At 53.6% G+C, this 20,869-nt stretch overlaps 1 protein-coding gene across 6 annotated transcripts in view; it reads left to right on the forward strand.

Annotated features, from left to right (window-relative positions):
- Window positions 1-20,595, forward strand: part of EXTL3 (exostosin like glycosyltransferase 3) — a 136,693-nt gene extending 116,098 nt beyond the window's left edge. For all 6 annotated transcript variants that reach the window (XM_017830467.1, XM_017830465.1, XM_017830464.1 and 3 more), the window contains 4 exons: window positions 12,207-12,334; window positions 15,054-15,198; window positions 15,645-15,773; window positions 17,257-20,595. In XM_017830467.1, the coding sequence (XP_017685956.1) occupies window positions 12,207-12,334; window positions 15,054-15,198; window positions 15,645-15,773; window positions 17,257-17,466 (612 nt within the window). In that variant the 3' untranslated portion in view covers window positions 17,467-20,595. The remainder of the gene's footprint in view (window positions 1-12,206; window positions 12,335-15,053; window positions 15,199-15,644; window positions 15,774-17,256) is intronic.
- Window positions 20,596-20,869: the final 274 nt, after the last annotated feature.

Here is a 20,869-nt window from a genome sequence, read left to right on the forward strand (position 1 = left end):
ACCCCCCCATCACCAGAAAATCTGTCAGGGCATCTCAAGCACTCTCAAGCAGCTCTGGCACAACTGCTGGGGGACAAAAATCACACAACAGGACTTGGCACTTGAGGCAGCAGCAAAACACCACATTGTTTGTCCAGGGCTGGCTTCTTTCTACTTTTAGGGTCTGTATCCTGGCCTGTTTAAATAACAACAGAGTTGTAATGTCCCCAAATTATTCCACAAGCATGGGAGGAGCTGAGAGTGTGGATGCATTTCCTCTCTTTTTTTCCTTTGGTTTTTACCTTCCTTTCGTTCTCTGTGACTTTGTTATTGCAGCTCTTCCTTGGTTCTTGTGGAATCACGTGCTGACATCCCTTCCACTGCAAGCTACACCCTTCTGGTAAAATCCCAGAGCCTGGGTATCCTGTTTCCTTTCTTCCCGTGCTTTTATGTGTCCTGGTGGGGTGGTTTTGCTGTGTAAAACCACTTGGTTGTGCATTCTGCACAGGCTGCCTCATTTTTGGAGGCAGCCTTGTCTCCCAGAGGAGCCATAACTTGGTGCTGTGCCACAAGGAAGGGATGGTTCCCCTGGCACAGGCGGGAAGGAGTGAGCTGGAGTCACCAGAACTTGGCTTTGTGAAATATTTGGGATGAAAAAAGTCTGTGATTGCTGGAACAGGAGGGACCCGTGGCATTGGGACATCGAAGAGGGGCATGAGAAGGTTGTGAAGAGGAAGGTACCTCTTGGATATGAGGCTGGAGAAGGAGATGAGAAGCCAGAGGGAGGTTTTAATCACTGCTTGTTCCTTTGTGTTTGATGTAGCTCACAGATGCCTGTGGGTCAATCAGCAAAGACATTGCAGCTCTCAGGTAGAAGGTGGTGACTTACTCCCAGGTTTTCCAGAGGGCTGGGAACAGTATCAGTTGCTGTTCATACTAAAAATGTTCATTCTTTACCTCAAGATTATCCTCAAAACTTTCCCTACCTGTCCACCACTAAGCACCTCATTTTTACCTCAGAATACTCATTCTCTACCACGGGGATTAGATCAGATGATTCCCCCCAAAATTTCCCAACCTGCCCACCACCGATTGCCTCATTCACCTCAGAATGTTCATTCTCTCCCCTAGGAATTACCTCACATTCTACCCACAGAATTTTCCCTGTCCACCTCCCTCATTTTTACTTCAAAATACTCATTTTCTACCATGGGGATTACATGAGGTGGTTCCCCCCAAAATTTCCCAACCTGCCCACCACTGATTGCCTCAAGATGTTCCTTCTCTCTGCCACAGATTACCCCAAGTTTACTCCCAAAATTTTCCCTGCATGACCACTACTGATATAACATCATCTTCACCTCAAAATATTCATTCTCTACCCTTGAGTCGACTCTCAAAACTCCCCTTGCCCGTCCACCACTTCATTTTTAGGTTGTATTGGTCACCCCCTGGACAGTCCCTTACCCCTTTTCCCCAGAGGACCTTCCTGGATCTGGTGAGGAAGCAGATGCTGCTCTCCCTTATCCAACTGATGGAGGCTTTTCCTTCCATTCTCGTGGAATCAAACTGTGCTTAGTGATAAAACCTGACCTGGTCACTAAAGCACCCACTTGCACATCTCCTTATTAGCTCCCAGAAATGCTGTTTTCACTTATTCCCCAGATTTATGAGCAGCAGGAAGATGGGCAATCTGTTGAAGCTGCTCTGAGGCTTCCCAGATAACACTTCCAGATCCAAATAGTTCAGCAAAGCCTTCAAGTTTCTGAATGCTTATCTGGATTGAACTCTGAGGGGGTTCGAGGTTCCTGTAGGGAAGGGAAATGGGTTTTGTTCTTGACGCTGAACTCTGAAAGCATTTTGGGTGGAGAGATTCAGTTTCCAACCTGGATGTGGAAGGGCTAATCATGGCTTTGATCTCTGAGCTGCCAAAAGCCTGGCTGCTGAAAGCCTGGCTTATCTCTGCAGCAAGGGACAGCCCCATGTTTTACTGGGACAAAAAAAGAGCTGAGGGGGAGCAAGAAAAGCCTCAGAACAGCTCTGAGTTGGATAATTCTTTCCAATAAGGCTCATTTTTCCTCTGGCTCTGAGCGCAGGTGACAAAGCAATTTGGTTTCAAAACACTGCTATTAATTAGGTTGATTTTATCAGAAATTTATAGCAGGAATTGTTTTTAATTATCCCTCATTTATGTGAAGTGTGTAATTTCTAACACATGCTGCTCCTCAGTTCCCAGCCCATCCTGTGGGTTGTGGGAGGTGGGTCTGGTGGTCTGGATTCATCCCAGCCACGTGTTTGGCAGGAATGTATTCCTTGCCTCTTGGTGAAAGCATTTTTTTCCTGCTGGATTTTGTTTAACCAAGTATTAAAAGCCTTGGGATAAGCCAGGCTTTGAAGAACATGGCGTGGGGATGGTTGTCCTCTGCTCCTCTGGGTGGGAGATGATGGGGTGATGTGAGACAGGGATCAGGGGAAGCAGGATTCAGCCAAGGGATCCAGCAATTAGGATCCAGAAACTGAAGCCTAGGAGCAAAGGGAATTCCTCAGAAATCCATCTGGGACTTGTGTCCTGGTTTTTGTCATGATCTGGCTCGGCCACATCGAAGGAGAAGGAGCTGTGCTCTGCTGGAACAACAGGGACAACAGGGATAAAATTCCAATTAGAGGATCATGATATGGATTTCTTAGTTCTTTTATTCCAACATCACATAAGTAGCTCTCATCTCTAGGTAGTGGGTTTGAGGACAGACAGAAAGCTGTTTTCATTTCATCCAGAACTTTCCCAGTGAGATCTCTGCCTTCTCATCTAGGAGGTCCCCGGAAAGCTTCCAGTCTGGAATAAACCTGGAAGCCAAGAGTGAGTCTGTGTGCCTGAGAGCTTTATGGCTGCTGCTCCCAGCCACATAAACATTAATAAATCCTCTGTCCTCTTCCCATCAAAAAAATGACCCACCTGCAAACTTGATGGCTCTGCCTGTATCCAGGTTTATATTCCAGCTTTTTTAGTAGCTGCTCAGCGAGTTAACAGTCTGCCTCCAATTCCTGCCTCCCTTGGCTGGGATATAATGTTCATTTGGATGCCCTCAGCCCCCAGGTATTAATGCCTGAACTGAAGCTCTTGTGGGGTGGGTCAGAGCAGCTTTGAAATGCTGCCCGGCCCCGTTGGGTGTGATGTGTCTGTGACACGTTCCAAACCCTGGGATGCACCAATCTTAACTGATGGGTTTGTGACACATTCCAAACCCTGGGATGCACCAACCTTAACAAATTCACGGAGAATGGCACCTGCTCTGCCAGGTGCTTTGTTTTCCCTCCGCAGTGGAAATCCCTCCCATCTGACAGATCCCGAGGAGGAACCTGCTGGAGAGGTAATTGCGCAACAATCCAGAGGATTTGCACCACCAAAGCCTCTGTTAATTAAAGCAGCTGGGCTGGAGGCCAAGGAGCAAAGTGTGGAAAGATAAGCTCTGCCTCACTCAGTGAGCAGCAGCAAGGTATTCCCAATAATCCCCTGGGACCGCAGCCCTTGGCTTTCCAGCATTTTCTTCTTCTCTGCCTCTGTGCTGCACACTTCCCTCTCTCTGGGATGGTTGTTGCTGTGTTTCCATGTTTCCTCCCCATCCATGCTGGGATTGCACAGCAGCTGATGGCTTGGCCAGGGGAGGAGACCTCAGGGGTGCCTCCTGAACCGCCTTCCTGGCTTTTCCATCTCCCTGTCTGGCAGATGGGATGTGACAGCCCTTCTCAGATCCGTCCCCGAGCTCCCAGGCCATTTGCTGCCAGCCCTGTCAGCACGGCCCAGGGACTGGGAACGTGCCTTTCCCAGGGAAATCAGAAGTGCAGGAATTGGCTGCTGGAGTCTGAGGAGTGACAGGCTGAGGGAGGTCTGGGCTTTAGCACTGCAGGAGTTTGGCGGGGTTTGCTTGTTTGTTTAAAGGAGGTCGGGGAGTTGCAGTCTGCGAGTGGTTCTTCGGGCTCTCCTGTGCCTGTTCCAGGCTCTCCTGTGGCTTTTCCAAGGATAACAAGGTACTGAGGTTGAACCTGGCCTGACACATCTTCTGACACATCTCTGAGTGCTCCACTGATCCTGCAGGCGGGGAAGCTGAATATTTTTGCCAAAATAAGGCCAGGGTCTCCCAGGCAGTCCCTTGTGCAGGTCTGCCCTGCCTGGTGCAGTCCCAGCTTCCCTGTGATTCCCAAAACAGACCCAGGAGACAGGAACACTGGTCACTTTAATCTGATGGGCTCCTCAGGCTCTGTGTGTCTCCAGGATGCTGCAGGATCTGAACCAAAGTCCTGCTGAATCCCAGGGGTCTGAGCTGGGTTCTGAAGGGTGGGATCTGTTCCCAGGCTCACTGGCAATGCTCACATCCATTCCTGAGCCGTCTGGGAAGTTTTTGTTACCCACAAGTGGTTTGAATCCCTCATCCCTGAGCTGCAGGCAGTAACACTCCACCTTTTGAGTGGAGTTAAAAGCTGCTGCCTTGCCCTCCTTCTGTCTCTGCGTGTTCTCACCAGCGAGGGCTGGTCACAGATGGCATCTCTGTGACTTACTGGGTACAACAAAGTGGTTTTCGTGCAGACAGGGCAGGGCAGGTGTCCCCATTTCATCAGAACACGCTGCTGGATCCTGGCTGGAGAGAGCTCAGGCGCCTGGATTGGGTGGAGACAGGGAGCTGGAGAAGGGATGCTGTGGAGACAGTGGGAAAAAGCTTCCCCTTGGATTCAGTTCATAGCTCAGATAAAATCGATCAGGGGTGGAAATGAGGGGGCTGATAAAGGCCTGGTATTTTTTCCTGTATTAAGTGATACAAAGCTGGGCTTCTCCAGCCTGGAGCTCCTGGGTCTCATCCATCCCACACTCCTGTGTCACAGCTCCATTGGCGCTGCTCTGTCAGGTGTTGGGTGAAACTTGTCAGGATTTGTGACTTTGAATCTGAAAGGGGAACATTCCCGTTGTGTGGGAGCGACCTTTGAAAATCCTGGAACGGGATTTTTCCATCCAGAGGTCTTGGAGCTGCTAGGAGGCACTTGCCAATGGAACAGCTGCCCTGGGAGATTAGGGAAGGGAAGAAGATTTGCCAGGTGAGAGGAGGTTTGTGATGTTCATCCAGCAGCAGCTTGAAAGAGCACCGATAAGGAACCGTGGCACGTGTTGGAACATCACACTTGGCACGTGCTGGCACTGCTGGGGCACCTCCAGTGCTGGGGGCACTTCTGGGCCCCTCATGGCAAGAGAGACATGGAGGGGCTGGAGCGTGTCCAGGGAAGGGAATGGAGCTGGGGAAGGGGCTGGGGCAGCAGGAGTGGCTGAGGGAGCTGGGGGGGCTCAGCCTGGAGAAAAGAGGGATCAGGGGGGACCTTTTCCCTCTGCACAGCTCCCTGATAGGAAGGGGGAGCTGGGGGGGGGTCACGCTCTGCTCCCGGGGAACAAGGGACAGGATGAGAGGGAATGGCCTCAAGCTGCACCAGGAGAGGTTTAGGTTGGATATTGGGAACAATTCCTTCATGGAAAGGGTTTTCAGGCATTTGAATGAACTTCCCAGGGCAGTGGTGGAGTCCCCATCCCTGGAGGGATTTAAAATCCCTATGGATGTGGCACTTGGGGACATGGGTCAGTGGTGGCTTTGGCAGTGCTGGGGATGGTTGGACTTGATCTTAGAGGGCTTTTCCAACCTAAACAATTCTACAGTTGCATGACCACACCTTTGGATATTCCCTATTTCACTGCAAAAATACCCCACCAAGCCCAAAATTGGGGTTATCAGGATCAAACCCCCTGAGCAGGAGCTCTTTCCTCTTCAATGACTTTCCCTGGTTTCACAGCAAAGCAGACCTGTGATCCCAGATGTGCCAATGGAAGCTGGATCCCTCTCCAGCTTTCCTGTCCCTCCGTGCTCCGCAGCTTTTCCCTGTGAGCCTTCGTAGAAAGCACAGAGCGGAGTTTTGGGAAGCTGAGGAGGGGGGGTGGGCTGCAGCAGTGGCAGATGAAGTATTTAAACCTGACAGTGTGTTATCCCAGGGACGTTCTTTGGAGCCAAATAATTACAGTTAATTGTAAAATAAATCCAATCGGACAACAACTCAACGTGCAGCTTTAATTGCACAGGCCCCCAAGAGCAGCACCCAGAGAGAGCGAAAATAAGGGAGTATCTGGATGCCTTTTAATGCTAAAATAGGAATTCTTCTCCTTTAGTTACTCTAGAAAGATGCAACAGCTGGTCCTGTCTGAAAATGAATAAATAATCAGCTTTATTTGTATCACAGGCTGTTTGCTCCTCTCGGAGATGAGCGACCCATTGATCACAGTTGAGGACTTTAAAGGGGGACCAAGTGTTTCCACATTTTACATTCATGGACACAGTGTCAGTTTAAAAATAAGCTTTTCCACTGGTATCTTCCTGTGTGGTTTTGTTCTCAGCGGGGGATAATTTATGCCGGGTTTTATGTTGCATTATTTAATTACACGTATTTTAAAAATGCATCTGTTTTGCCAATTTATATTCAGCCTGCGCTGCCTTTGGAGCTAAATACCCTTCCAGTGAAACGCTTTCCATACCTCTGGAGATGAGTCTTAAAATAGTCTATAAATCCTTTTAGTTCTGATTTTGAAAACGCTTGAAGTTGGAGGTGGAAAAGCGCGGGAGTCTGGAGGTTCAGGGCGTAAAGGAGCTGTTTCAAGGTGAAGAGGAGCAGGAGAATAATTAATACATGAGAAAAGGGATAAAGGCAACTTCCCAATCCGTCTTTACAAGCAAAGATTAAAGGAAAAACCAGAAGGTGAAGAATTGCCAGGGGGAACCACTAAAATCCAGGGAACCACTAAAATCCAGGGACGTCTCATCAGGCAGTGGGTGACTGAAGGCACATCCCGCTAGAAGTGTCTGGTTTGGGCTGGGAGTTCAGATAAATGACTCTTTTTGGTGCAAGTGCCATCAAATCAAGCAAGAGAGCACATTCCAGGGAATACAGAAGGGATGGGTGAGGGCTGATATGGAAGAGGGTTGGGAATGAGCATCAGTGTCTCCTTTCTCCTGCCTGCTCTGCCCCTTTCCCGGATGCAGCAGGTGCTGCTGCAGCACCATCCGCACCAGGCATGTCCTGGGACTCATCCAGGCTGGCTGGAGTGGAACTGGGAGAGGCTGGGAATGGCTGGTGGGGAGAGACCAGTCAGGAGAGGAACACAGTCCCTTAGGGCTGCGCCTCGGAGGCAGGAGGATCCGAACGCCCTGCATCCAGTCAGCCTGGATCTCTCTCCAGGATGGCTTTGGACATGGGGACAGGGTTCATTTAGGAGCTGTGGTCACATCCACGCCCATTTATCCATATCTTCTGGATCTGGTTGTGTAAACCCCAGGATAATGTCAGGATTGTCTTTGTCTTAACAAACACCTCAAGGAGCTGCTCTGTGCATCCGATTTTCCCTGTGCATCCCAAGTTTTTCAAACATTAAGTATCACAAACACAGTCAAAAGAACATCCTTTTTTTTTTTTGACATAATGCTCAGACCTGCCAGCACTGGCAGCATTTCTGGAAGCATTTACTTCAGTAAACAGAAGCACCTGTTTACACACGTGTCAAAAGTGCAGGGCTGCCATTCCCCCTGGATCTGCGGCTCATCCGGAGCTGTCAGGAGCACTCCGGAGTCCCACGTTGTGCTGGAGTCATTTCCTCGAGTTTTTGGGTCTGAATTGGGAATGAGAGTGTTGTTGTGAGGAGAAAAGGCATCATCCCAGGAGCTTGGTTATGGGGGAAACGCCGTGCTGGCATCCCATCTCCTGCCTGCCCACACAGCCTGGAAAAGTGCCGGGAAGAGCCTCGTGTTGTGTCGAGAGACGCCAGGTTTTTTTGTTTCTCAGGAGGTGAAGAATTGCTGGCTGAGCCAAAGGGTTGGATCTGTGCTTCTGGCTCTGGAAAGCAGGGTGCTGGCCAGTGGGAGCTGGATGGATTGCCATCCTCTGAGGGTTGTGTCGTGGTGGGAGTTGGGATTGGCGGGAGGGAACAGCTGTGCGTGGGCAGGGCGGGACACGGCGGGGCGATGCTGCTCTTTGAGGAGGCACTGGATGGTCTTCAATAAGCACCACCGTAGGTGTCCTTGGAAAGGGCAGTCAGGGAGATCTGAGGTCTGGGCTGAGGGCCATGGTGACCCTGCCAGGTTTTGTGGAGCATCTCAGCTCCCCCGGGAGCAGGCAGGGATAAAACGTGGAGAAAACTGAGGAAAAATTGTGGACTTGGTCAGACTCATGTGATTTGCACCAATGCCACCTCACTGGGAAGGGGTGAGGGCTGCAGGGATTTTGGGTGGCATCTGTAGCCATGGCAACAGGTTCTTTGGCTCCTCCTTGGCAGCTCCTTGGCTTCTTGTCCTGGAGCCAGTGCAGTGCCTGCCTTGGGATCAGCCTCATCTCCCTTCAGCTCCGACACGGGCAACAGGGGGAAGGTAACACAGAGCACAAAGAAATCAGGATCAAAGCCATCTTTGTAAGAAAATGAACCTCAGGTGTGTAGTTTCCATATGGGTCCTCTCCCAGTGCTAAAATCCCTGCTGTAGCTGGGATGTTTAGAGAATCATGGAATCATTTAGGGTGGAAAAGACCTCCAAGGTCATCAAGTCCAGCCTGTGCTCGATCCCCACCTTGTCCCCCAGCCCAGAGCACTGAGTGTTACATCCAGTCCCTCCTTGGACACCTCCAGGGATGGGAACTCCAAACTTCCCTGGGCAGTCCTTTCAATGCCTGCCCTGAAATTCCTCCTGATACCCCCAGGACAGGGTGCTTTGTCCCTGTCTGACATCCCAAACTTGTCCAGACGGTCAGTGCAAACCCATTGACAGCTTCGCTCCGAAAAAACATGGAGCTTCCAGGGGGATGGTGTTTGATGGGACCAGGCAGACTTGTTGTCTTCCTCATCCACATCCCTGGCAGAGAAGCAAGTGCCAGTCTGATCCAACACGGTGGTTCCAGAGGGAGCAGGGAACGGAGTTGCCCATGGTGATAAAGGATGTGATTGATCCTGCTTATGGATATTGAATCTGCACACGCTTCCCTCCTTCCAAGGAGTCTTGGAAATAATCCCAGCACTTGGACCTGATGTGTAGAGGGAAGGGACCCTGGTGTTTCTGAGTCTGTGGGTCTTAAGGGCTGATCTGGGCAACTTCCTTATCAAAAGGTGTCTGAATTTGTCCGAACTGGGAGCTGAAAATGAGTGTGGTGGATTCAGGGATACTTGGAACCTGTCCGTTCCCTTTTCCTAGAGTTTGCCAGCTCCCAGAGTCCTCCAGCAGAGCCCTCCCTGACCCCTATTAAGCCTAGATTGGCTGATTTTAATTGATTCCTTTTCCACATTAGCAGCCACAGGTGCACATGGGAGAGCTGGAGAAGCCTTGGCTCCCCAGAAATAGAGGTGGATGGGAAGCAGCTCGGCTTGGAACAGGGATGGGGGTGGGATGAAGCTCATCAGCTCCCAGATGTGCCAGTCTTGCCTTCCTTGATGGGTGGGAGCAATGGTGGCACCTCTGGAGCCGAGTCCCAAGTTTGGGATGGTCGGAGTGGTCAGCCACCATCTGGGAGACATGATTCCTTTTCTTCATGGAATCTGAACTCCTGCCTGTTCCTCGGGGAAGAAGCTTTGCCCCAGGTGAGGCTCTGGGCTGATCCCACCCCTGAGGTCGATGCTGAGCTGAGTTTTGCTCCGGCCCAGTCCTTGGGACAGGGAACAGGACACATCCCTGGAGCAGCTCTGGAGCGTCGCCCTGACTTCCTTCGCTTATTAACAAACCGTCGGAGCTGGTGCCAAGAAAAGGGATTGACAGGGCTGTAAATCCACATCCTCCCTGGAGGGCTGTGCTGGCAGGAGCTCCCTGCTTTCCCCTTCCAAGTGCAGATCCAGGTCAGCTCCTCAGAGTCGTTTGTCTCCGGCGTCTCCAGCCCCGTAATTCCCAGCTGGGCGGTCAGGGGGAGCGCGGGGTGTCCCCATCCCCCTCTGATATTCCCCCCCAGCCCATCTGGCTTCAATTGGCACATATTTGGGAATGATGGAGGCAGATCCTTTCCCTGAGAGCCTGTCATCTCCCCAAATTACCCTGCTCTCCTCAGGGCATCCTCCTGGCTTTTATTCCTCCCAAAAACCTGACGGGATCAATGAGGTTTCCGATTTCTTGCAGAGTTTGCTCTTTGCCCAGAAATCCAGTTCCCATAAGCTGAGCTGCCAAAACTTCTCCAAGGGCACAGACACTCTTCATGCTTTCACCCTCAAATTATAAGTAGCACTTAATTTAAAGCCTAAGTGTGAAGCCTCACTAGCAAGGAGGTTGCTGGAAGATACTGATTTTCCTGCATTTTTTTTGTATTTATGTATAAAAACGCACTGTAAAGTATCAGTTAAGGACATTACTGCTGGGCAAACTCGAGATTTATGCTCTGCTTTAGTTCTCCTGAAGGTTTTTTAAGATCCATTCATCCAACGTGGCTGTGAGCGACAAAAACTGGGAGCAGATGGGCTTCGTGGAGTTGTGGGGCTTGAGTCAAAAAATCCCATGTGGTGGAACTGAATCACCTTGAGTTTGTCTCAAAAAGCTGCAGACTGCTCAGGAGGTTCATGGTTTTGATCTCCGGGCCATTTAGCTGATGGCAAAGTGTTTTAAAGGGAATTATTCCCAAGGAAAAGCCCAAAACAAGGCAGGCAGAAGGACACAATCCGGGATGACTTTGAGTCTGGAGGGGTCGGAGTTTGTGTGCGGGTCCTACCACTGGTGCTCTGCTCCATGTTGGGAGCCTTGAGGTTTGCTGTGAGGGAAGGTGGGATTTTTGGTAGGTGTGCTGGGGCCTCTGTTGTTGTCCTCTGGCTGATTTCGTGTCCTCCTCACTGTCTGAATCTCCCTGGAGAAGGGAAACCCCCGACTCTGTTTTGCCGGAGCACAGCATTTTCAGGTCTGCTGAGGGAACATCTTTTGCTGGGTTTTGACAGAGCTCTTGGCTTGGGATTGTTCAGAAACAAGACTGTGGCAAAACCCATCCTTAAGATGATGGAAGAGCGGGAGAAACAGCCCTGGGTGAGGGATTGAGACCTCAGAGAGTGAAAAGGGACAGAGAGAGCGTTGGGAGCTGAAGGGGTTGAGTCAAGAGGAGCAGCGTTAACGTTTGAGAGGGAACATCCCAGAGGAAAGGTGGATTCTCCCACTCTCGGAGTCTTCAAGGGGAGACAGGATGCCTTCCTGGCCTTCCCCAATGACAGCTCAGCTCCCTGTGACCTGGAGCACACAGCAGGTTTGTGTAGGTGACTTATGGAATCCCGGGATGGTTTGGGTTGGAAGGGACCCTAAAGCTCATCCCCTTCCACTCCCTGCCGTGGGCAGGGACACTTCCCACTATCCCAGGTTGCTCCGAACCCCGTCCAACCTGGCCTTGGACACTTCCAGGGACGGAAGGTCATTTCTCACCCGGCCTAATCAGCTCCTGAGTTGTGTTTGTGCCCATTTCATGCCCGAGAAATCCGGTGCTTTTTAGAGGCTCATTGAAATGTAAAAACTTTTAGGAGAGGGAGAAACGTTTCAGGCCCCTGAATTGAATTCTCTTCCCGTTGCCCCTAACCTGTTTTTCCAAGGTTAGTTGCTTGTATTAAAGTGTAAAAGTTTCCCAAAAATTCACTTTTATCTTCCTCAAGAGTTCTCTTTTCTGGAACACGATGCCCTCATTTCCAGAGCCCTGGATGTGGTGTCGGGATCAAAACCCGACCTGTAATCCCTGTAAGAGGGAGAGGAAGGGTGTGAAGCTGTGCCAGGGGAGGTTTGGGATGGATATCAGGAAAAAGTTCTTCCCCTGGAGGGTGGTCGGGCCCTGAACAGGCTCCCCATGGAATGGTCACTTCCCAAGGCTGCCAGAGCTCAAGGAATGTTTGGACAACACTCTCAGGGACAGGGTGGGATTGTTGGGGTTGTGCAGAGCCAGGGATGATCCCTGGGGGTCCCTCCCAGTTCTGCATTCTAATTCTATTCTGTGATTCTAAGAGGAGGGAGAAATCCAGTAGGATTTGACAGTGGGATAAGGGGAATTCCTGGAGCTGATGGCGGAGTGAGCTGGTGCCTTTTGGTTGGAAAGAATTCCCCTCCACAGGGGCTTTGAAGCGGCGCCAGAATGTGGTGCCGCCGCACCCGGAACGCGCAACCCCAGCCCCCAGATCCCATCCCTGGGCACGGACACCCACCATAACTCCACGTTCCACCTGCCAGGTTGTCCGTACGGAGAAGAACAGCCTGAACAACCGGTTCCTGCCCTGGGACGAGATCGAGACCGAGGCCATCCTGTCCATCGACGACGACGCCCACCTGCGCCACGACGAGATCATGTTCGGCTTCCGGTGAGACACCCTGGCACACACAGCCCTGGCACCCAAAATGGGGCTCTCCACACCCCGGGGTGGCTTTCCACATTGCCAAAGCCAGGGCCAGAGTCAGGGACAACACATCCCTTCCTGTGGTTCTCCAGCTCCATTGCCGTGGATGAACTCGCTTTTTGGGGTGGTTTAACCAGTTCAGGTTGTCCAGGGAACTCCAGTTGTCACATTTAACCTCAGCTCCTTGGCTTTGGCTGTGCTGAGAATGGTCCCTGAGTGGATTTGAGGGTCTGTGCCTCCCTAGGGTGGACGGGAACCAGAAAACAAATCCCAGAGTCTGTTGTGTTGCACTCCATCCTGCACGGGCGTTCCCGGCCACTCCAGGACGTGCTGCTCCTGTGCTGCCTTCCCCTCCTCCATGGGACCCTGGGGTGGGATTTGGGCTATTTGGGCACTTCATTCTGCAGAGCATGGAAAAGGGAGATGTTCCCCAGCGAAGGCTGGTGCTGGTTGCTCTCATTCCCACTCCCCTTCTGCTCCGTTTTCCCCTTGACTTTTCCCTGGCAAAAGGCTTTTCCTGAGCAGGGGGGCCGAGGGAGAAATCAGTTCCATGGGTTCCTGCTGTGGGAGGTTTGTGGCAGCTGCTCCTGCAGCTCCCACAGCCAAACCTCCCTGCCAAAAAGTGCTGGGAACAAGGATGGCACGAGGAGTGAGGACGGCACGAGGAGCAGCGGCCGCGATCCCGAATCTGGGAACACCCGGCAGCTCCCTGGGGGTGGGAAACAGGGACCAGCTCTCACCAAAACACACTGGCTCGTGTCTGGGAGGAGGATTGAAGGGCACAAAGCGCCTGGAAAGCCACCAAGCTCCCTCAAAGGGATGAGGAACGAGGTGTCAGAGGGATGAAAGCGCAGGAGGAGGCGTCAGGACTCCTGGCTTCCCTTCCCTGCCCCATTCCAGGCTCTTTGTCTCAACTGGGCTGTTAGTCCCCATCTCCCCCTTTGGAATCTGTTTTCCTTTGCCTGGAGAGCATCAAATGAAGATTGTAAGGGCTGTGTGTTACTCATATCCCTGCTTACAGACACCTTGTTCCCACAAAGCCTCCCTGTTCCCACCCTCAGCCAAGGAGGAGCCGGAGTCTTGGCCGGAGTGACCCCACAACAAGTGTGTTTTGTCAAAGCTTTCCTTCAGGCTCTGGTTTTTGGGGCCAAAAGCCTCGTCTTTCCCAGTCTGAGGCTCGGGAAGGAGCTGGAGGCAGGAACCCTGAGCACACCCAGAACCATTCTCCGGAGAAATCCCAATTTTTGTGGCTGAGCCGGGAAAGAAAACGTGTCACGTTGGAAGGAGAGCGAGACGTGGGAGGAGTGAAAGGGAATAAGCGGTTTCGACTTCCAGCTTTTCAAAACAATCCCACTGGATTGACAGGAACAGCAGCAAACAAGGGCTGGGGGGGAGGATGGAGCCGGGGAAGCTGCTGGTGATGTTAATTACTCAGGATTCATTTCCAGGTTATTTTGGAGTTTCATTAATTGGAGCAGAGGACTGAACAATGAGGGAAACTCAGGGAATCTTGGTCTCCTCAGCAGCTCTCCCGTGGCTCTCCAGGAACCTGGGTTGTGGGAGGAATTCACATCAACACAAGGGAAAAAAAAAACCCAAAAGGCCACTTTCTGCCCTGTTCTGTGCCTGGGGAAAAGGGAAGACACCCTTCTGTGTCCCACAGGGAGTTTGCTCTTGCAGTCTGGAGTCACTGGGTTTGGATGGAGATGGGATGGGATGATCCAAAGGCAGCCCTCACCCCTGCCTTGGAAGCTGGATTTATTTCCCAGATCAGGCCTTAGGCACTGACTTTTTCCTTATTTATTCCTACCAGAGTTGCAACTCCTGTGGGATTTCTCTTGAGGAGCTTCAGATGAGAGCAGAATGTTAAGCAATCCCACACTCCCACTCTCAATCCTCGGGATTTAATTCCCTGTGGCTCCACCGTGAGTGTGTGTCGGAGTGAGGGACGTGCTTGTGACCCAAGAGGATTTTCCTGTATGGCCAAAACTGGGGAGCTGCCAGGGGCTGGTTTGGGGTGGGAGCAGTTCCAGCTGGAGAAACCAGGCTCAGCATCTCAGCAGCTTTCACAGAATCATGGAATCACAGAGCCCTGGAATGGTTTGGGTGGGAAGGGACCTTAAAGCTCATCTCATTCCATCCCCTGACATGGGCAGGGACACCTTCCACTATCCCAGGTTCCTCCAAGCCCTGTCCAACCTGGCCTTGGAGCTTTCCTAAAGGGAAGGTGATTTCTCCTAAAAACTGATTTCCTAAAAATTGGTTTCCTAAAAATGGAATTTTTACTCAAGGGAAATGGATTGACATTATCTCAGCCCCACAGAGCAGGAACCTGAGCTGTGGGAGATGGAAAGCTGCAGGGATTTGGGAGGAGGCCAGGAGACACTGGGCTTCTCCCTTGGCTGCTTCCTGCTTAAGTTTTCCTTTAAACCTCCACAACAGCCCTTGTGAGACAGAAAATCCCTGATTTATGGATTGGGAACGCTTTCCCTGTGCACGAGCAACTCAAAGCCCATTTTAACAACGTTTATCCCTTCTGGACATCCAGTGGATGAGCAGCTGCCCAACTTTTTGATGCATCAGCTCCTCCAGCTCTTGCTTCCCTCAAAAGAGTCCCAAGTCGTGCCCAGCCCCAGATGGGCTTCCCAGGGTGGTACCTCACCCCCAGCTCTTGTGTTTGCAGGGTCTGGAGGGAGGCCCGGGATCGGATCGTGGGCTTCCCGGGGCGCTACCACGCGTGGGACATCCCCCACCAGTCCTGGCTCTACAACTCCAACTACTCCTGCGAGCTCTCCATGGTGCTCACTGGTGCTGCCTTCTTCCACAAGGTGAGACCTCCCCAACTGCAGCCGCCTCTTCCTCCTCACAGGAGCCTCTTGGGAGGGGTGGAGTTCTTTTAAGGATGAATTTTGGAGCTCTCTGCTCATCTTCCCTCACTTCCTCCAACTGGTCCTGAGCCATCCCAGTGCTGACTCCCCAGCAACAGAGACAGCAAGGTCTAGGGGGGGACAAAACCCCCATTCCTTCCTTTCTGAGGTTCCAGGATTCAGGGAGGGTGGTGGCTGGGAGGTCGATTTGCTGCTGCAGGATTAACTCCATTACTGGGAATCTCCCCACTGTTTTCCTTCACTTTTGAGTCAAACACATCCCAACATGTCCCATATCTTGATACCTAATTATGGAGCCATGAGGTGGCACCACAGGGGTTGGGCACTTCCCACTGGGACCACCCTGACCGAGGCTGTGCCTTTCCCTGTTTCCCTGTTTTCCATAGTACTATGCCTACCTGTATTCCTACGTGATGCCCCAGGCCATCCGGGACATGGTGGACGAGTACATCAACTGCGAGGACATCGCCATGAACTTCCTGGTCTCCCACCTCACCAGGAAACCTCCCATCAAGGTAAAAGCTCTGGGAAGGGTCTGTCCTGGGCTCGGCGTTGCCGGAGGAGCTGTGGTGGGAAAGGGGAAATCCAGCTCCAGGTGTGGAAGCTCAGCCCATGGAATTGGCCAAATCCCGCCATGGTGAGCAGATTGAGGTTTGATGTTACCAGACCAAACCAAACCAAGTTCCTGGTCTAGTGGAAGGTTCCCTGCCTTGGATTCATGGCAGGGGGTTGGAACAAGATGATCTTTAATGTTTCCCTTCCAACCCAAACCATTCCATGATTCTCTGACTTGGGCTGCAGCTCAGCCCGGAGTGTTCCTGGCTCGGCAAAGAGCAACTGATCCCAAACCCACAGATTTCCTTCTTTCCAGTGCAAGTCCCACTGATTCCTTGCTGATTTTGTGAGGCTTTCCAGAGCCATTCAGGCTCATCTGTGTTTGGCCCAAATGCTGCAGCCAAGCTGGAATTCCCCTACCCTGGGATAGCAAATGAGTGTCACAGTTCTGAGCATGGATTTGGGATGCAGATCATCCTGCTCTTCATCCCTGCTGGCAAAGGGCTTCCTCAGTCCTGCCAGTGTCACTGCCTTGGGCCGGGTCTGGCTGTGTTTTCCTGCGTGGTGTTCCCAGCTGGAGCTGCTGGGAAGTGGAGGCTGTGGGGTTTGGTGCAGCTGAGAGGAGAATCCAGCCAAACCCAAAGGGCTCTGCAGGGGATGTTTGGTTCAGGACAGACAAAGAGGCCCTTTAGTCAGTGGGTGACCCCTCAGCACCTCCTGGAAACTGGAGCCCTTTCCAGAGATTTTACTCTGGCTGCCCAAAACAAGGGGTGCCCCAAATTGCTGATTCTTCTGTGGCAACTTTGGGCAACAGTGAGGGGGATTCTGCCCCTCTGCCCCCTCAGGTGAGACCCCCCCTGCAGAGCTGCCTCCAGCCCTGGGGAACAACAGCACAAGGACGTGGAGCTGCTGGAGCCAGTCCAGAGGAGGCCACGGAGATGCTCCGAGGGCTGGAGCCCCTCTGCTCTGGAGCCAGGCTGGGAGAGCTGGGGGGGTTCAGCTGGAGAAGAGAAGGATCCAGGGAGAGCTTGGAGCCCCTTCCAGAGCCTAAAGGGGCTCCAGGAGAGCTGGAGAGGGACTTGGGGCAAGGGCTGGAGGGACAGGACACAGGGAATGGCTTCCCACTGCCAGAGGGCAGGGATAGATGGGAGATTGGGAAGGAATTCTTGGCTGGGAGGGTGGGGAGGGTCTGGGCTGAAATTCCCAGAGAAGCTGTGGCTGCCCCTGGATCCCTGGAAGTGCCCAAGGCCGGGTTAGACAGGGCTTGGAGCAACCTGGGATAGTGGAAGATGTCAGGGTTGGAACTGGATAAGCTTTAAAGTCCCCTCCCACCCAAACCATTCCATGATTTCCCCCCTTATCCAAGCGCCCCCTCCAATACCTCGGGCACGGTCGGGGCATTCTGGGCAGGGCGGCACTGCCCACCTCTGTCCCTCCCTGCAGGTGACCTCCCGCTGGACGTTCCGCTGCCCCGGGTGCCCCCAGGCCCTTTCCCACGACGATTCCCACTTCCACGAGCGGCACAAGTGCATCAACTTCTTCGTGCGGGTGTACGGGTACATGCCCCTGCTCTACACCCAGTTCCGCGTCGACTCCGTGCTCTTCAAGACCCGCCTGCCCCACGACAAGACCAAGTGCTTCAAGTTCATCTAAAGGGGAGCAGCCGGAGGTTCTCCAGCTCCCACCTCCGGCGGGAAGGGCGGAGAGGGGCTGGTGGCTGGGGCTGGGAGCGCAAAACGCCCTTCGCTGCGGATTCCGGCCCCGCTTCCCGCCGGGAATGCGGGACGGCCTGGGTTGGGACGGGCACGTCCCGCCCCTCCTTTCCCGCTCTCCCCGCAGCGACTCGACCGAGTGACGGGGAACGGGATCCCTCGATGGGGAACGGGATCCCTCGGCTCCTGTGAGGACACTCCCTGGGATTGTACACTGAGGAATGGCCCGTTGGCCGCCGGCTCTGCCCCTTCCCTGGCCGAGGGCGGCCGTTCTTTTTAATTATAATTATTGTTATTTAAAATGAAAGTGTTTTAGATTTGCCTCGTGAGGCGCTTTTTTTGTTTTCTTTTCTTCCCCACCCCCCCTGCTCCTCATCCCCTTTTCCCCTCAGGACCCCTCGTCCCACTCGAGGGGGTCGTAGCAAGGCCAGGTTGGAGGTGTTTGAGTGCAGCAGCGAGGTCACCACTGTTGTCCCCGTCCCTTCATCCCTTTCCAGCCCTTCCCGCTCACCACATCCCAGCTCCTCTTTCCCTGTGGTTGCTCCTGAGGACTCCCAGGTGTTGGCTGGTGATGAGCCCTGGGCTCTGCTCTTGGGAGGGCTGAGGTTGGCCTGGGTGACCCTTCCCAGCTCCAGGACCCGCCATTCCCATGCCACAGCCCTGGGATGTTCAGTTGCTGTGCTCTTGTTCTCCATGTCCTTTTCCACCCCGTCCTGCTAATCCTCTAAAGACAGGGAGCGTGTTTGGGGCTTAGGGAAGATCCCCCTGCAGCACAGGCTGGGCTGGCAGTGCCCCAGGCTGGTGGAGCCCTGATCCTGATCCGTGCTCAGCCCAGCCGGGATGTGCCGGAGCCGCGGCTGCACCGTGGCCACAATTCCCGCTCTGCCTCGTCCCTCATTCCCTGTCCCAGAGCGAACCCTGCCCGTGCTGGGTTGGCCGTGGGCCTCAGCATAACTGCCTTAACCCCATCCCATCCTCACCCCCTGGCTTTGGGCTGCATCCCAGGGTGAATCCCAGCAGGAGCTTCCCGTCCTGTGAACCAGGAGACGCCGCTGGGATCGCGTTCATGGACTGGTTTTGGAGCTGGTTTCCTGCCCCCCCCAGAGCAAAATGCTGTGACACCTGTGACCACCCGACCTCCGAGCTCAGCTCCCTGCTCCATCCTGCATCCATCCCAGCTGGCAGGAGGGAAGGACGCAGCATTCCCCTCGTGTGATGTTCTCCCTCGGCGCGTCCCAGAGGGCTACGAGCAGCCTGGAGAAGGTTTTTCTGGGTAGGGGGGAAGGTGACACTTGTGTGATTCACCTCCATGTCCCTGCTTTTCCTGGCTCAGGTTGCAGCTCGGGATCCCAGCACCCAGCAGGATGTCACCCCCTGGCTGTGTCCCTGGTGTGTCCCGGAACGGGAGCAGGGATGGTCCGTCGCTCGGAAGGTGAGCCCTGTCCATGCTCCTCCTGCACCACGTGGTGGGGATTCCGTGCTCTCTCCAGACACCTCCCAGCCAGTTTTTCCTGTCAGCCCTGCGGATGGGGGTCACCAAAATTCCTCCTTGGGAAGGGGAGGGAAGGAGCAGCCTGTTCCCAGCAGAGCCCACAGCTCGTGCCTTCACCAGCACCGCCGAGCACAGCGAAATCCAGATCAAGGAATCTTTTCCTCTCTCTGGCTTTTCTTTTCCTTTCCATCCCCTTTTTGCTTTAACATCAGATGCTCCAAAGGGAGCACGGGAAGGTTCACAGTCTCTTTAAAATTTCCATGGGAGACTCCTGTGAGGCTCTGAAGCACCTGGAAGGACTTTCTGTGCTCTTGCTCGGAGTGGGAGTGTGGCACTTTGTCAGGAGCTGCTCCAGCCTCAGCATCCCGAGGGGCCTGAGCTTTAATTCCGCCCTCATTAGGAGGTGCTTCATTAGCTCAGGTCCAGCCCAGCCTTGGAGTCGGCTCTGCCTTCCCAGCCCTCCCTGCCAGGCGGGAGCACGGAATGGTTGGGCGTGGATTGCACTTTATACAGACACAGACCCTGCTCAGCAACTGATTTCCCAAAATCTGAAGGGAAATGTTGTCCTTCCTGTGCTGCAGGAGCCTGGGGAAGGCGGACAGGCTGGGAAATGTTGGTATTCCATGAGCTTTGTCGGCACTGTCAGAGCCCCAGGATGGGAATTCCGCCTTCCCTCGGAGTGTTTCTGTTCAAAGCCAGTCGAGATCAGGGATCACTGGAGCAAATCCAACTGTTCCTCCCCCCGGGCTCTTTGGCCTGTTGCCCCAGTGTTGTTTTGTTGGAAGGATCCCCCGGTGCACTGTGGCTGAGCAGGGTTGGGATGTGTGTGGATGGGATCACTGTGGATATCGTGGGATGGGTCCCAACTTCCTGAGCCCCCCGAAGGGGAAGGATTTGGGGGTGAAGGGATGAAGTGGCTGCTCCAGGGGGGGACATCCCAGGGAGGGATGGAATTCTGTGAGGAAAATAAATGCCAGCAAGAACATCTGCTGGTGCTGTCCCTCCCATCCTGCTGCTGTTTCCCTCTTTCCCAAATAACCACCAACCCCCCCCGGAGCACAGACTTGGGATTCACAGCTCCTGAGACATCCCAGGATCTGAGCTGTCCCTGGACTTTTCCTCCACCACCAGGGAGCAGAGGGGCTTTCCTGGAGCGGTGCCACCATCCCGAACATCCTCCCTTGCTACCCCCCATCGTTCTCCCGGCACTTCCAGGGGGTCCCAGGCTCACTGCAAAGCTCAGGTTTGGTTGTAGGATCCATCCCAGCTCCCGGAGCCACTCTGGCCCCGAGGAGATGGGAAGGGCTCTCGGCGGCCGCACCTTTCCCAAGGGAAAGGCCTTTTTTCCCCTTCCCAGAGTTTTCCTGCTGCTTCCCCCGGGCGTGGAGCGAGGCCTTTCCCGCTGTAAATAGGATCGTCCCACGGCCCTGCCCCCCCCCCGTGCCGCGGTTGTTGCTGCAGCTCCGCGAGCGCCAGGATTTAAAAATCCAACGAAAACGGAGGGACGAGAAACACTCCTTCGACACGAGCACAAATGTTGAGGTTTTTGTAAAAGGATCCAATAAAATGGAGAGTTTAACTTGGGAGCGGCTCGGCGCCTCTTTGCTGGGGTCGGGACAGGGGAGGGACCAGGATGGGGTGGCTCCGGGCCCCTGGAGCATCCCAAAAAGAAGCACCTCCCAGGCTTGGAATTCCCAAGGGAGCAGGAGCAAAGGGCTGCTCCGGAATGGTGGAAACTCCTCGTGGTGCTGAACCCCCTCTCGTCCCTCAGGGAGCTCGTGGTCCTCCAAGGGAGCCCCCGCAGGGGTTGGACCCCTCTGTATCTTCCCGGGATATCCCATCCCAGTGCCAC

This window comes from Lepidothrix coronata, unplaced genomic scaffold, assembly GCF_001604755.1.
Source record: "Lepidothrix coronata isolate B3197 unplaced genomic scaffold, Lepidothrix_coronata-1.0 Scaffold179, whole genome shotgun sequence".
NCBI classification, from domain to species: domain Eukaryota; kingdom Metazoa; phylum Chordata; class Aves; order Passeriformes; family Pipridae; genus Lepidothrix; species Lepidothrix coronata.